Genomic DNA, 16665 nt, shown 5'->3' with positions numbered 1-16665 from the left:
GTAGATCCCTACAAGACACCAGGACTGCATACAGGCCACCAGAGGTAGCAAGATACAGTGATATGTGCATAAAATCCACTCCATGGGATGTGAGTAAAACAGTTGATGTTGTTTGGGGGGCATAAGTAAGAGAGAAAAAAGGGCACATGTCTTATTGCCCTAATGTGTTAAGACCTGAGCAACAACATTTGTCTCTATGTTTGTCCTAATAGAACTGCAGAACCTCTCAGTGTGTACACATCAGCCTAAAGGATCACAGGACAGAACGATAACCTCTGATGCTTTTCTGTCAGACAAAGACATAAAGAAGCGGCAGTACCTAACCACTTGGGGCATAAACCAGTTACTTGAGAACCAGTATCGGTAAGTGTTACAATTGTTTATAGATACTGATACTATGCTTATTACGAAGGTTGTTCAGTGGCTGGGGGAGATTTTTAAAAGTATGCTCATTCTGTAGTATATAACAAAACAAATTGTTACTCACCCCCTGCGCTCCAGCGATGCCTCCAGTGTCCTTCTCCGCTTCCCAGGCCCGACACATCAGGATGCTGCTCAAGAAGGTGATTTCTGCTGGGGACCAGAGGCATCGTGGGAGAGCAGGAGGTGAACAAAGGTTTGTTTTGTTATATACCACAGAACAGGCATACTATTGAAACATCCCCCCAGTCATTGGATTACCCTTTAAGCCCGTGTTCACACGGGGCAAATTCCGTGCGGACTTCCGCTTGGAATGTCCGCACGGAATTTCCAATACAGCAATTCAATGGAATTCTGCTGCTCTGTGCACACGGTGGAATTTCCGTGCCAGATGTTTCCTGCATGGAAATTCCCTTTTCCGTGTCTGCACAAAAAATGAACATGAGAGATGGGGGATTTTCCGTACGGACATTCCATAGTCTCACACAAGTCTTGGGCTCAGGCAGGGGTGCGAAAATTTTAATGGGCGCTGTCATGAACTTTATTTTTTATATGTTGTAGTAGTTATGTACTAGAACATATCTCTAATATACATCAATAATTTTTTTGTGTTTAAAATATTGTATTTTCTATTTGAAATCCGGCCACTAGGGGTCTCCCTCCTAGTGGCCGGCTGCAGCCTGCTGTGATGTTGCAGCCGAATTCGGACAAATACTGACCGGGCAATCGGTCCAAATTCAGACAGGCAGGAGCGAGCGCTGTGAACACTAGGGCTGCTCGTATTGGCTCACTGGCCTCGTAAGGCAGCCTGTCCCCTCCCCAAGGAGGGATATCTTGCAGGCAGGTGCAGGCGATGCTCCAATACTCCTCCTCCCTGGGCAGCACATGAACTGCTAAACAGGGGGGAGGAGACCCTGGAGCAGCCTGCCATGCTATTGGCCGCTCATCTATGCGTGCTCCCGACAGGAGTGCAGCATAGACGAGATGAGGGCGGAAGTCGGCGCCTGCTGGGGAAGTCAGTTTCTTGCTCAGCAAGAGTGAGCAGCATAAGAGTAGCTGTTTAGGAGGTAGTAAAAAAATTTTTTAAGGCAGGGAGGGGGTTAGGGATAGATTAGCAATAGGTAGGGACAGAAAAAGAATTATATACATTTTGGGACTACTCTTTAAGCATATATGCTGCTATCTGAGCCATCACTGGATATACACTTTAAATTAATGTCCCATCCATAGGATTCATGGGAAAAGTCATAAATCTCTGATCAGTCATAAAATATCTGATCAGTGGGTGTTGTTTCATCTATGGGGGCGCCCATGTCTCATGGTTGATGGAGGTAACAGCAGTCACACTTGCATATTTTGCTCCATACTTTGCTGCCGTTTTTACTCTGGCGATGTTCCTACCAATTAACCTCAATAGGTAGAAAAATCAACAGCAAAACACGCATGTGTAAACGTACACACATTTGTAGACATGCTGCAGATTTTTCGCAGCAGAAAATGTGCCAAAGGCAGAAGTGGATCCAGCTGGAAGGGGAAATATTAAGGAAGTATTTTACTTCCCCTTTCCAGCTGAATCCAATCCCGCAGAAATGCTGCAGTGTACATACGTTTGACTCTACCTTTTAAAGAGAGATCCTTCAAAGGATGTTCTCATTTCAGCAAGTTATTATTGATAGAGGGCCCCTGCTGAGATTGGTGGGGGGCCCCTGCTGATCTACAGGAGTAACATTTATACCCTGCCAGACCTAATACTTTTCTCAACCAATTACTATAGTGCACTGGTCTCCAAACTACGGATATGGAAAAACTAAAACTCCCAACATGCCCAGACCGCTGTAGTTTTGCAACATCTGGAGGGCTGCAGTTTTGGAGACCACAGGTCTAGGCAGTCTTCTGTGAGCTAATCATGCTGGACACACAGCTAATCCATTTTCTCCACAGTCATAGTGATCGATCAGGAAGGAGAGAGATTTGTTGCTGCTGATGGATTTAGTTCACAGAGGATTGCTGCACTGGACACAATTATAGCTCAATACTTGGCTGTGACAGGAATTGTGATTTGAACCAGTTTGCAGCCGGTGGAAATAAACAGGAATATTTCCTGACATCAAACAGCAATCTGAAAACCTCTGAGGAACTGGAACACAAAACTATTACTAAATTGCAGAACTTTTCATTATACAGTGACTTCAATTATAGAAAGCCAGAAAACCTGTTTAATAAGTGCCAACTGCTGTGACCTTCATCTCTCGCTAGAACAAAGTGGCAGGAGGCTTGGAAAGTTCCGCGCAACTTTGTCTCCCCATGACTTCACCTTTTGCAAGGTGGCTGCACAGAAGGCCGTTGAATATAATCTATGTCCTAGTGATATCTTTAAAGGGGTACTCCGCCCCTAGATATCTTATCCCCTATCCAAAGGATAGGGGATATGATGTCTGATCGCGGGGGTCCCATCGCTTCTGGACCCCCGCAATATAGCATGTGGCACCCATTTGTTTCTAGTCCGGAGTCGTGACGTCATGAACTTCCGTTCCCGTGGACGTGACCCAGACCCTCCAGCGCTTCCGGACTAGAAACAAGTGGGTGCCGCATGCTATATTGTGGGGGTCCCCAGCGGAGGGACTCCCGCGATCAGACATCTTATCCCCTATCCTTTGGATAGGCGATAACATGTCTAGGGGTGGAGTACCCCTTTAAGTATAGAGGTGATAACTGACAGACTGGATGTCACATCCTTTCTTACAGAAATGTGAGAGTCTACCATCATCACCATCATCATCATCCATTTCAAGACTTTGTAGTGATTAGGACATTTGTCGTCATCACATCCTTGTCACCACTACGTGCATTTATTCATTCCATGGCAATGGTTCAGACTGAGCCAAAGAAACTATATGCTCCAATGCAGGTAATTACTTTATTGGCTACATTAAAGAAATAATACATTATTATGCATGTATTTAAAAGTTGTATATGCATATAACTAATATAGTGTTCTAACAAATGTGCTGGATTCAGAATGCTTTTGTGTGATTTAACCCTGACATGAAGCGGTGTAGTCCTTTTATTTATAATGTGGTATTGCCCCTAGCTTACTAGCTCCTACCTCCTGAGACAACACCTCATCCTCTGCTGTCTCAGGAGGCTTGGCTGGATCTTGTCTTTGAGCTCTAGCCCCTCCCCCTGAGTGATGTCATCACCTTTGACCAGCCTATATAGCTCAAGTCCCCACCTCCCCCTGACCCACACAGTCCTGCCATCTACACATATATATGTGTTTTTTCTTTTCACTTGTAGGGGGAAAATAAAACTGCCTTGTGCTGAGTAAAGGCACAGGCAGAGGAGCAGACAGGTAAATGAATACAGCACCTGTGGTGTCGGGTGAGGGTAATGTGTAATTAACCGTTTTGTGACGCCAAGGCGTGGTTGACCTATGCACCACCCATGGTAGACCAGCTTCTCCTGTGCCAGGCACGGGGCAAATAATCACTTCCACACAAGGTTACAGATAACTGGTTTGCTTTACTGAGGTACAGCTCAGGTTACAGCTCAGATTAGCATGAAGGAGATGCAGGGTGAACTTTGGGAATCTTATTGGCTTGCTGGGACTTATAGTTGATTGTGCTGTATATGACTGACTTGACTGGTATGCAGCCCACACTAGTCTTTAGTGACTTGAGCTTGACTAACTTGCTGGACTTGACTTGTATTAAATTCCCCGGACTTAGTACTTACCACAAGGCTTTCACTTTCACCTGGGTAGTGGGGTTAACTGGTAGTAGATGAGTGGTTGATGGACTAGGCCTCAGGCCTCCTTCAGAATCACCTCACAGGCAGGCTTCACACTTCACCAAACTGCACCACAGCAAGAGCACTGAGAGAGCTGAACTCTGACCTCACCATATATAGGAGGAATTTAGAGAGATCCCATTGGCGGGATAAGTCACCTGGTTCACCTTTGCATACTCCCCTAACAACAAGGTTCATAGCAACAGGATTCTTAAAGTAACAAGTACATAGAAAATACTTGTACTTTAACCATTATATAACATTGCATTATATGGTGAATTATAGAGAGTCCTGAGGAGAGTGGCCCAAGACGGACATTGAAGCAGCATCTCCCACACAGGATGGGAAGAAGTACAGAAGAATTCCTTATTCTGTACTGGGTCACCACACACCTGCTGGCTGACTGGCTAAGGGTGTGTTTATAGGGCATATTTCCATTCAAATGTAATAAATGAAGATTAGGGGAACTGATGTGAATTTACCTTTAGGGTATGTTGACATGTACTGTATACTCTGCAAATCTTATGCAGCTGATTTTATGTTGCATTCATCTCTTTATATTAATTTACATAGCATGAAATCTGCAGGATGAAAAACCATATCCCCTAAGGCTATGTTAAGGAGCTATACAGCACATATCTCCTTTGTATACATGCTGCAGATATCCTGCAGATCTGTTGCAGAAAATCTGCAGCAAATCCATACAGAGTAAAAAGTCACACATTTTGGAGGCAGCTGGGCCTTTTTGTGCAAAATCTGTAATACAAAATTATTTTAAAAATTGCAGTTGCAGTGCCAATGCTACCCACCAGATGGCAATAAAGCCACACATGATTTTGTATGCAGAAATTGTTTAAGAAAGTAAAACAAATTGAAGATTTCCAAGACTTCGTGTCTAAAACGTTGTGACTATAAACAATATTGAAGCCTTCTTTAGATCTTGCACACCTGTGCTAATTAAAGGATTACTCTGGGGAAAAAAAAACATATCCCCTATCCACAGGTTAAACTGGGACGGGACCCTGGCCCTCTCCGTCAGGAGTGCATGTCATCTACCAGTAGACAGCATGCGCTCCATTCATTCTTATTGGAGAGCCAATGATTCCCGAGAGCTGTGAGGGGTCTTTTCGGCACTCCCATAGGAATTAATGGAGCACCTGCTGGCTGCAGCACGCACTCCTCATTAAGCACCGGGGTCCCGTCCCAATGATCGCAGGAGCCCCCTGTGGTCGGACCCCTGCCATCAGCTACTTATCCCCTATCCTGTGGATAGGGGATAAGTTTCTTTTCGCCGGAGATCTCCTATAATGATAATGATGATGAGTGGTTAATGAAAAGCATGGTGGAGTCACAAGGCAGATTGTGGTCTAAGATTAACAAACTGTAGCCATAAATATTCATCAAAAGCAGACTACTGCTTTTATTATTCCGGCCTTTTATTATTCATGCCTTTTTAACCCCTTAACCACCAATGATGTGTATACACATCATTACACTGGTAACTAGGGGCGTAGCTATCACACCGGGGCCCTTGTGCCTAAAGGGGGCCCCAAAGCCCATCTGCCCCATAAGAGACCAGCATTATAATTTTTTTAAAATGAGTAAAACATGACGCAAACTATACAAATTAGGTATTTTTTTTAACCCCTTAAGGACTCGGGGTTTTTCAATTTTTTTGCCCTTACGTTTTTTCCTCCTTGCCTTCTAAAAATCATAACTCTTTCAATTTTCCATCTTCAGACCCATTTGACGGCTTGTTTTATGCGCTACCAATTTTACTTTGTACTGACATCAGTCATTTCACCACAAAATCACTTTTTTCAATTGTAACTCACAAATGTTGTTTTTTTCTGTTTTGGAGAATATGTTATGGAAAAATGAATGAAGACATTACAAAGTACAATTGGTCCCGCAAAAAACAAGCCCTTATATGGGTCTGTAGGTTAAAAAATAAAAGGGTTTTGGCTATTAAAGGGCGAAGAGGGAAAAAACTAAAGGACAACAACAAAAATTGGCCTGTCCTAAAAGGGGTACTCCAGTGAAAAACAATATTTTTTTTTAAATCAACTGGTGCCAGAAAGTTAAACAGATTTGTAAAAGACTTTTATTTGAAAATCTTAATCCTTCCAGTACTTATCAGCTGGAAGTTCTCACAGAGGAAGTACAGAGGAATTTCCTTTCTTTTCGAATTCCTTTTCTGTCTGATCACCGTGCTCTCTGCTGACACCTCTGTCCATGTCAGGAGCAGGAGCTGAGCGTGGGTCATAGTGGAGTGGTCCCGGCAGCTATCAGCTGCCCGTGTTCTACACCCTGTTCTAAATTATTATGCAAATTATATTTTTCTCATTTACCTAAATGATTGATGTAAATAACAGTCAGCATAATTCTCATGTTATCAACTATTAAGAGAACAATTCAAATGTTATTGAACAAACCTCCTAATGATAACAGTATTTTTTTAAACTTTAAAAACTTACAATGCACTGTTCCAAATTTATTATGCACAGTAAGTTTCAAAACACTTTATAGGTTGTAAAGAACTGAAAATTGTCATTTGCTGTGTTCGCAGCATATTTACTGAAATCAAAAGCTATTTCAATCAAACTTTTAACAACATTTTAACTTTTTAAACATTTTAACAGGTCACGTTACATTTTAACATAGGACCCCTTATTTGATGACAGCTTTACAAGTCTTGCATCCATTGAACTTGTGAGTTTTTGGACATTTTCTGCTTGAATTTGTTTGCAAGATGTGAGAATAGTCTCCCAGAGCTGCTGTTTGGATGTAAACTGCCTCCCACCCTCACAGATCTTTTGCTTGAGGATGCTACAAAGGTTCTCAATAGGATTGAGGTCAGGGGAGGATGGAGGCCACACCATGACTTTCTCTCCTTTTTATCCCCATAGCAGCCATTGATGCAGAGGTATTCTTTGCAGCATGAGATGGTGCATTGTCATGCATGAAGATGATTTTTTAAGGAAAGCAAAGTTCTTCCTTCTGTAACAGGGAAGAAAGTGGTCAGTCAGAAACTCCACATACTTTGCAGGGGTCATCTTTATTTTTTTTTTACTTTTTATTTTCAATTTTCACAATACATTATATTTCATACATTAAAGGAGAGAAACTAAAGTAAAAAAAAAAAAAAAAAAAAGACAAAAAAGAAGGAAAAGAGGGAGAATAGAAATAAGAAACTGTTTGCGTCTGTAGGTCAACCACTTATCCCATGTTTGAAAAAACCTTAATGTTTGATTTGTAGAAATAGCAATAAACCGTTCCATATTGTAGTTGTATTCCATTATATTCAACAAATTCGATATTTCTGGTTCCTCTCTGGATTTCCATCTAGCCGATATTGTTGTTTTGGCTGCCGTCAGTAAGTGTACAGCTATAGTAATATCCGACATAGAAATTTCAGTGAGGCCTAAGTGGAGAAGTCCCACCTCCGGACCCTAAGTGGAGAAGTCCTACCTCCGGACCCCATGGAAAATGATTACTCACTATCTGAATTAGCAGGAGATAAACCTCATTCCAAAACTTATTAATAGGCGCACATTCCCACCATATATGGAACATAGTACCTATATGGTTGTTACACCTCCAGCATCTATTACAGCATGTGGGATTCAGTTTTGATATTTCATAAGGAGTTAAGTACCACCGGTAAACAATCTTCCTAGCTGTTTCCAAGTGTAGGACATTGTGTGTGTTACGCCTAGCGCTCCGGGTCCCCGCTCCTCCCCGGAGCGCTCACGGCGCCTCTCTCCCTGCAGCGCCCTGGTCAGTCCCGCTGACCGGGAGCGCTGCACTGACATGGCCGTCGGGGATGCGATTCGCACAGCGGGATGCGCCCGCTCGCGAATCGCATCCCAAGTCACTTACCCGTCCCAGGCCCCTCCTGTCATGTGCTGGCGCGCGCGGCTCCGCTCTCTAGGGCGCGCGCGCCAGCTCTCTGAGACTTACAGGGCCAGTGCACCAATGATTGGTGCCTGGCCCAATTAGCTTAATTGGCTTCCACCTGCTCCCCGGCTATATCTGCTCACTGCCCCTGCACTCCCTTGCCGGATCTTGTTGCCTTGTGCCAGTGAAAGCGTTTAGTGTTGTCCAAAGCCTGTGTTACCTGAACTCCTGCTATCCATCTTGACTACGAACCTTGCCGCCTGCCCCGACCTTCTGCTACGTCTGACCTTGCCTCTGCCTAGTCCTTCTGTCCCACGCCTTCTCAGCAGTCAGCGAGGTTGAGCCGTTGCTAGTGGATACGACCTGGTTGCTACTGCCGCAGCAAGACCATCCCGCTTTGCGGCGGGCTCTGGTGAACACCAGTAGCCTCTTAGAACCGGTCCATCAGCACAGTCCACGCCAATCCCTCGCTGACACAGAGGATCCACTACCTGTGAGCCGAATCGTGACAGTAGATCCGGCCATGGATCCGGCTGAGGTGCCGCTGCCAAGTCCCGCTGACCTTCCCACGGTGGTCGCTCAGCAATCGCAGCAGATTGCCCAACAAGGACAGCAGCTGTCGCAGTTGACCGCCATGTTACAGCAACTTCTGCCTCTGCTACAGCAGCAACCATCTCCTCCGCCAGCTCCTGTAACCCCTCCGCAGCGAGTGGCCGCTCCTAGCCTCCGCTTGTCCCTGCCGGACAAATTTGATGGGGACTCTAGACTCTGCCGTGGATTTTTGTCTCAATGTTCCCTGCATATGGAGATGTTGTCGGACTTGTTTCCTACAGAACGGTCTAAGGTGGCGTTCGTAGTGAGCCTTCTTTCAGGAAAGGCCTTGTCTTGGGCCACACCGCTCTGGGACCGCAATGATCCTGCCACAGGATCCAGTCCAGTCCTTCTTCGCTGAAGTCCGGAGTGTCTTCGAGGAACCAGCCCGAGCTTCTTCTGCCGAGACTGCCCTGCTGAACCTGGTCCAGGGTAATTCTTCAGTGGGCGAGTACGCCATCCAATTTCGTACTCTTGCTTCCGAATTATCATGGAATAACGAGGCTCTCTGCGCGACCTTTAAAAAAGGCCTATCCAGTAGCATCAAGGATGTGCTGGCCGCACGAGAGATTCCTGCCAACCTGCAAGAACTTATCCATTTGGCCACCCGCATTGACATGCGTTTTTCTGAGAGACATCAGGAGCTCCGCCAGGAAAAAGACTTAGATCTCTGGGCACCTCTCCCACAGCATCCTTTGCAGCCTACGCCTGGGCCTCCCGCCGAGGAGGCCATGCAAGTGGATCGGTCTCGCCTGACCCAGGAAGAGAGGAATCGCCGTAGGGAAGAAAATCTTTGTCTGTACTGTGCCAGTACCGAGCATTTCTTGGTGGATTGCCCTATTCGTCCTCCACGTCTGGGAAACGCACGCACGCACCCAGCTCACGTGGGTGTGGCGTCTCTTGGTTCAAAGTCTGCTTCTCCACGTCTCACGGTGCCTGTGCAGATTTCTCCTTCAGCCAACTCCTCCCTCTCAGCCGTGGCCTGCTTGGACTCTGGTGCCTCTGGGAATTTCATTTTGGAGTCTTTGGTGAATAAATTCTGCATCCCGGTGACCCGTCTCGTCAAGCCGCTCTACATTTCCGCGGTCAACGGAGTCAGATTGGATTGCACCGTGCGTTACCGCACAGAACCCCTCTTGATGTGTATTGGACCCCATCACGAAGTGATTGAGTTCTTCGTCCTTCCCAACTGTACCTCTGAGGTCCTCCTCGGTCTGCCATGGCTCCGGCTTCATTCTCCCACCCTTGACTGGACCACCGGGGAGATCAAGAACTGGGACTCTGCTTGCCACAAGAGATGCCTCTCCCCCCCTCCCAGTCCCGTCAGGCAAGCCTCAGTGCCTCCTCATGGCCCCCGTCCTTGTGTCACCCTGCCCCGTGCCAAGCTTCACCCTGTGCCCTCCCTCCCCATTCCCACTCCTGCTGTACTGCCTGCCTTTGAGGAAACCCTCCATTCACTCCCGGTGTCCTCGTCCCAGGTAAAGCAGTTGTCGGACAAAAAAAGGGGGAGACCTAAGGGGGGGGGGGTACTGTTACGCCTAGCGCTCTGGGTCCCCGCTCCTCCCCGGAGCGCTCACGGCGCCTCTCTCCCTGCAGCGCCCCGGTCAGTCCCGCTGACCGGGAGCGCTGCACTGACATGGCCGTCGGGGATGCGATTCGCACAGCGGGACGCGCCCGCTCGCGAATCGCATCCCAAGTCACTTACCCGTCCCGGGCCCCTCCTGTCATGTGCTGGCGCGCGCGGCTCCGCTCTCTAGGGTGCGCGCGCGCCAGCTCTCTGAGACTTACAGGGCCAGTGCACCAATGATTGGTGCCTGGCCCAATTAGCTTAATTGGCTTCCACCTGCTCCCCGGCTATATCTGCTCACTGCCCCTGCACTCCCTTGCCGGATCTTGTTGCCTTGTGCCAGTGAAAGCGTTTAGTGTTGTCCAAAGCCTGTGTTACCTGAACTCCTGCTATCCATCTTGACTACGAACCTTGCCGCCTGCCCCGACCTTCTGCTACGTCTGACCTTGCCTCTGCCTAGTCCTTCTGTCCCACGCCTTCTCAGCAGTCAGCGAGGTTGAGCCGTTGCTAGTGGATACGACCTGGTTGCTACTGCCGCAGCAAGACCATCCCGCTTTGCGGCGGGCTCTGGTGAACACCAGTAGCCTCTTAGAACCGGTCCATCAGCACGGTCCACGCCAATCCCTCGCTGACACAGAGGATCCACTACCTGTAAGCCGAATCGTGACAGTGTGATACCTTAGAGCTTATACTAAAGGCATGTAACCATGCTGCCTCCTCAAATACCCTACCTAGGTCCTCTTCCCATTTCCCACATCCAGCCGGGAGCTCATAAGCTAAGAAAAGTGCTTTGTATGCCCTAGCGATACCCCCTTTATCTGAATCCTTGTTAGAAAAAAATTTGTATATAAAGTTTGTGTCTGTGAATATGGAATTTGTATTGAGTTTATAAAATGTCTTAGCTGGAAATATCTATATAATTCAAACTATTTTTTAGCTATTGCTTGAAATGGCAATATTCCTGTTTCCTCTGCAATATCTGAGTATATAGCGACACCACATCTTTTCCAAGAGGTAAAAGTGGTGTCTAGAATTTGTGTCTGAAGGGCCTCCAGAGGCATGTTCTTAAGGGCAAGTGGTACTGTGTGGTCCTTTATAGTAGGGTGGGACCATATATAAAATGCTGTCTTCATAGTTGGGCTATTGCATCGTGGTGTTTTGCCTGATAGGCGGGATGCCCATATCTCTAAAAATAGAGAGCCAGATGTTATCAGCGAGCTTTCTAACTCTACCCATAGCTTAGAAGTATCTCCTGTCCACTAAGACTTTAACTGGTCAAGTAGAGAAGCGTGATTATCTCTTTTTAAATCGGGGCACCCCAGACCACCCTTTTCAACAGGCATGCAGAGATACCGTTGTGCCACTCTGGCTTTCTGGTTCTTCCAAATAAACTGCATTAAAATATGTTGTAAGGATTGCATTCTAGAATTAGGGATCTGGATAGGCAGGTTCCTGAAATAATACAGGATATTTGGGAGTAAAAACATTTTAGTGGCTGCTATTCTTCCCACCCATTAAGTGGGAAATTTTGAGTAGTTAGTTATATCCTTAGCAATTGTTGCATTTAATTTGGTGTAATTTACCTGTATCAGATTACTCAAAGGGGACGTCAGTGTTATACCCAGATACGGGATTTGGCCATCACTCCATTTATATGAGTATAGGTTTTGAAGTTTTTTTTTTTAAGTTTTAGTGCGATTCCTATATCTAAGATCAGAGATTTAGACGCATTTACTTTATAACACCAAAAAGAGAACCGTACCACAACAACAAAAAAGTAATAAGACTTAAAAAGTAAACTTTATTAGTGCAATATAATGAAGAAAATAATAAAAGATAAAATTAAAACTAAAACAAAGAAGTAGTAACAATAAACAGGCACCAGTAAACATACAAAGATATAAGACAATGGTAGGACCCAAGTACATCAGAATATACAAGTATAAAAAGTAAATGCCACAATAGCTGGTAAGGAACAAGAATGATACCTTCCAGAAGTACACAATTAAGGGTGCCAAACCATACCTACACCTGAACCCCAACGATCATTTTGCTATTATGCCGCTTCTTCTGAAGAAGCGGCATAATAGCGAAATGATCGTTGGGGTTCAGGTGTAGGTATGGTTGCACCAATAAAGTTTACTTTTTAAATCTTATTACTTTTTTGTTGTTGTGGTACGGTTCTCTTTTCGGTGTTAGAGGTTTAAATACGTACCCTTACCTACTATACATGTAGGGTTATATATATCTTTGGTGGCACTTACTTTATAGCAGCTTATGCCGCTAAATTTGTTCAGGATACCTGATATTCCTACCAGGGATTTTTCAGGGTTTGTAACGTCCAGGGTTAGGAGCAGAGAGGGCGTTTGACGGCTTTCCAAAACATAAATTATGTCCAGGAATCTCCGTGTACCATCTGCAGTTTTTCGCCCTTTTACAAAGCCCACCTGGTCATTTTTCACAAAACTGGGTAAAATGTTTTTTAATCTGTGTGCTATTATTGCTGCATATATTTTTATGTCTGTGTTTAATAGGGCTATAGGTCTTAAGCTAGAGGGCTCAATTGGAGGTTTACCTGTCTTTGGAATTGTTATCAATGTTGCCCGAAGCATTTCGGCTGGGAATACGCCACTTAGTATAGCCCCGTTGTAACACGGAGCCAAATATGGTGCCAGGCAATTTTAGTGTAATTTATAATACACATTAGATAATCCATCTGGTCCCTGTGTTTTATTATTTTTTAAGAGTTTTATTGCTAATTTAATCTCTGGAATGGAGATGGGGGCTGATATGTTCTCAAGTAGCATTTCCGTCACTTTCGGGAGCTCAATTTTACTCAAAAATTCATCAATCTCTGCTAAGTTTGGTTGAATAGTATTTAGGTCTTCCTTTAGGTTATATAATGTCTCATAATAATCTGCCAAAACATTAACAATTCCCTTAGGGTCTATAATCTTTTCCCTGTTTGTATTGAGCATATAAGGGATTTGTGTTTTGGCCTGTTGGAATTTTAATTGCTTAGCCAGTAGTGCTCCTGGGCGCCCTCCTTGCCAATAGTGAGTTAACCTCAGCTTACACAGTGTTGCCTCAAATTTGTAGCTCTGAATCACATGTAGTTGATTGGTTAGGTCTGTTATTTCCTTGGATCTTAATGGATCAATACTAATTTTGTTTAAATTATGTAAAAGTGCAAGGGTCATCTTTACACCTTCGGGGCCCCTAAAGGGGCCGACCAGCTCTCTTGCCATGATTCCGGCCCAAAACATGACTCCACCACTGCCTTGCTGACGTCGCAGCCTTGTTTGAACAGCGTGGCCATCCGCCAACCATCCACTACTTCATCCATCTGAACCTTCCAGGATTGCACGGCACTCACCAGTGAACAGGATGTATTTTTCTGCCCAATACAGACGTTTCTGCTAGTGAGCATTGGTTAGTGGTGGCTGAATAGAAGGTTTATGCACAGTTGCAAGACTCTGGAGGACTCTGTGGGACTCCAGAGGCACCAGCAGCTTCAAATATCTGTGTGCTGCTATGTAATAGTATTTTAGCAGCTGCTCTCTTGATCCGATGCATGGATCTGGCAGAAATCTTCCTGAATGTGCCTTTATCTACACAAACCTGTCTGTGCTCTGAATCAGCCACAAATCTCTTAATAGTGCGATGATCATGCTTACATTTTCATGAAATATCTAATGTTTTCATCCCTCGTCCAAAGCATTGAACTATTGCACTCTTTTTGGGAGCAGAGAGATCCTCTTTCTTCCCCATATTGCTTGAACATGGTGCTCTGCTTAATAATGTGGAACACCAACCTTTAGTAGTTTTTCCTTAAATTGGGCTCACCTGGCAATCTAATTATCACAGGTGTCCGAGATTGTTTTCAGTGATCAAAAGAGCCACAATGCCATCCATGAGTTAAAATTAAAAACAAAATATTTAATCTTTATGACACTTAAATAGAATTTGCATAATCATTTGGAACAGGGTGTAATGCCAGACATCACCTATAGTGGTGATGCCTGGAATTAACCTCTTAGAAGCAGTGTACAAAGTTTAATGCCTGCTGCTCAGTGGAGCTGATTGGGACCACCACAGTGAAATAGCGATGTCCCGATCAGCTGAAAGGATGGCAGGAATGCCCTTACCTGCCCTGACACACCCCTGTTTACGGAAAAATACAACAGTTATAGAGGTCAGAAGAAAACAATTTTAAATGTACTCATTTTTGTACAATTTTTTTTTTAAAATAGATGTAAAACAAAATAATATATCCATAATTTGAGTATTGTTGTAACCGTATGGACCTACAGAATAAAGATAAGGTGTCATTTTTTGTTGACTGGTGATGAATGATTGGTTTCATTACAAAGTAAAATTGGTGGCGCAAAACAAAAGCCCTCATATAGATCTGTAGATGGAAAACTGAAAGAGTTAGGATTTTTAGAAGGTGAGGAGGAAAAAACTAAGTGCAAAAATGAATCCTATTTCACAATCTTTTGTGACTCGAGGTGGCAGCTGGTGTCAGGGGGCTTGTCTATTTCCGGTATTTCCTCACAAGACAGCCCCCTGACATTTGCAGTCCATCTGTACTTCCTGACCTGCCGGCGTCACATGATCTCAGCAATCTGCAGAACTAGCATAATTCTTCATAATAGGAAGAATAGTTAAAAGTTAGTTAAGCCCGGAATACCCCTTTAAGGGGATAACAATGAAATAAACGAGCTGATTGGTTGCTATGGATAAAAATATTTTGAACCCTTTTTGTCACATATCTACTTTTTCCCTAATCTGCTTTATGGCCACAAGGTGTCTCTGTCAGAGTAGTCTCCAATGTTGTACTCAGTATGAGAATAGAGAGAGAATCTTTTGTGTAATAGAAAAAGTACAGTAAATATTATAAAACACACAATGAAATAAGACATATTCAAAAGAAATTAAGACAGATCAACTCCACTGGTTTCTGGTATTTTTACCTGTTACCTATATGTTTATTGTCTGTTACTTATGCATGTCCTTTATAAAAAAAAAAATCTGCAAAACACTATTTGGTTAAAAAGTAATTTTGTCATCATAAAACTGATGTGATAGAAACATGGTCAGGTGTTTTCAGAGAAGAGTGACTATGAGCTCAGAATAAATTCATTACTCGAACCAAGGTCACACGCACATTAACATTAGTACATGCGAATATAAGAAACTTGGTAATTTTAAAAATGCATTTTCCCCAGTTATTAAACCTCCCCCCCATTCTGCTAAACTCTTCCGATCTAAAAATTAACTCAGCTTTGTTCTGTGTCTGCAAGACAAGCAATACAGGGGGAAAGAGGGAGCAAGGCCTCTATAAAGGGGGAAAGAGGGAGCAAGGCCTGCATTAGGAGGGCAACCTGGGCAATTGCCCAAGGTCCCCATGAACAACTATAGGAACATAGACACATTACTGCAATTTTACACAATTTGTGAACTTTTTTGGTAGACTACAGTAAAGTGAAAGTGGCCCTGATGCTGCCCGGGCTGCAGACAGCCCATAGAGCAGTGTATGTTAAAGGACCTTCTTGATGATGTCATTGCAGGTCCTTCAACATACAGTGTACAAAGAGCTGGAGGTAATAGGGGACGTCATAGGGAAAGGGTGCTGTGAGAAAGGTGATAAGGGGCATAGGAACAGTTTTTAGGGGTATAGGTAGTAGAGGGGCATAAGAAGCAGTATATGTTAGATAGGGAGTAGTATATGTGCAGTATATGTGTCACAGGGGATCATGAAGAGCAGTATATTAGGGGCACACAGAGAAGTATATATGAGAGAGGGGGCCATGGGAAGCAGTGTGTAGAGAGGGGATTCTTTTACTCTAATCTGTGGTCTGTACACCAAGATTAAAAGTCATCATTTCTACACAGAATAGGTGACAAGTATCTGATTGGTGGAATCTGAGTACTGAGGTCCCACCAATCATGAGATAAAAGGTCCCTTGCTCCCCATGTCACTGGAGCAGCAGCGCACATGATCACCTGCCACTCCTTTTATTCTCTATTGGAACTTATGAACATTGCTGAGTGCTGAACTTACATGCATAGATGCCCTTTAGAGAATGTATAGGTACCCATGTATAGATACCCTTTAGACCACGCCTATCCAACTGTAGATGAGTCGTTTTTCAACATTGGAAACACAGAGTTCCAAAACAAATGTATGGCTGCAGTACACCAGTTATCAACTTGTAGGCTGTGTTTACTGTTGACTGTTTATTGACCTATTTTATGTGACAGTTTTATGTGGCATCTTAGATTTGGACCCTTGAATACATTTGTGTTATGCTGCAATTCAACATGGTGATCTTTGGTCATGTGACCGACAGGTCCCATTTTTATTTTGTCCTGTGCCACACTTAGTCTAAAAC

General features: G+C 44.3%; 1 protein-coding gene across 3 annotated transcripts in view; it reads left to right on the top strand.

Annotated features, from left to right (window-relative positions):
* CPED1 (cadherin like and PC-esterase domain containing 1) overlaps positions 1–16665 on the top strand; it is a 299737-nt gene that overhangs the window by 79676 nt on the left and 203396 nt on the right. For all 3 annotated transcript variants that reach the window (XM_056573818.1, XM_056573820.1, XM_056573819.1), the window contains 2 exons: positions 213–363; positions 3166–3328. In XM_056573818.1, the coding sequence (XP_056429793.1) occupies positions 213–363; positions 3166–3328 (314 nt within the window). The remainder of the gene's footprint in view (positions 1–212; positions 364–3165; positions 3329–16665) is intronic.

The sequence above is a fragment of the Hyla sarda genome, chromosome 4 (genome assembly GCF_029499605.1).
Source record: "Hyla sarda isolate aHylSar1 chromosome 4, aHylSar1.hap1, whole genome shotgun sequence".
Lineage (NCBI taxonomy): Eukaryota > Metazoa > Chordata > Amphibia > Anura > Hylidae > Hyla > Hyla sarda.
This window is presented reverse-complemented; position numbering and strand designations above follow the sequence as displayed.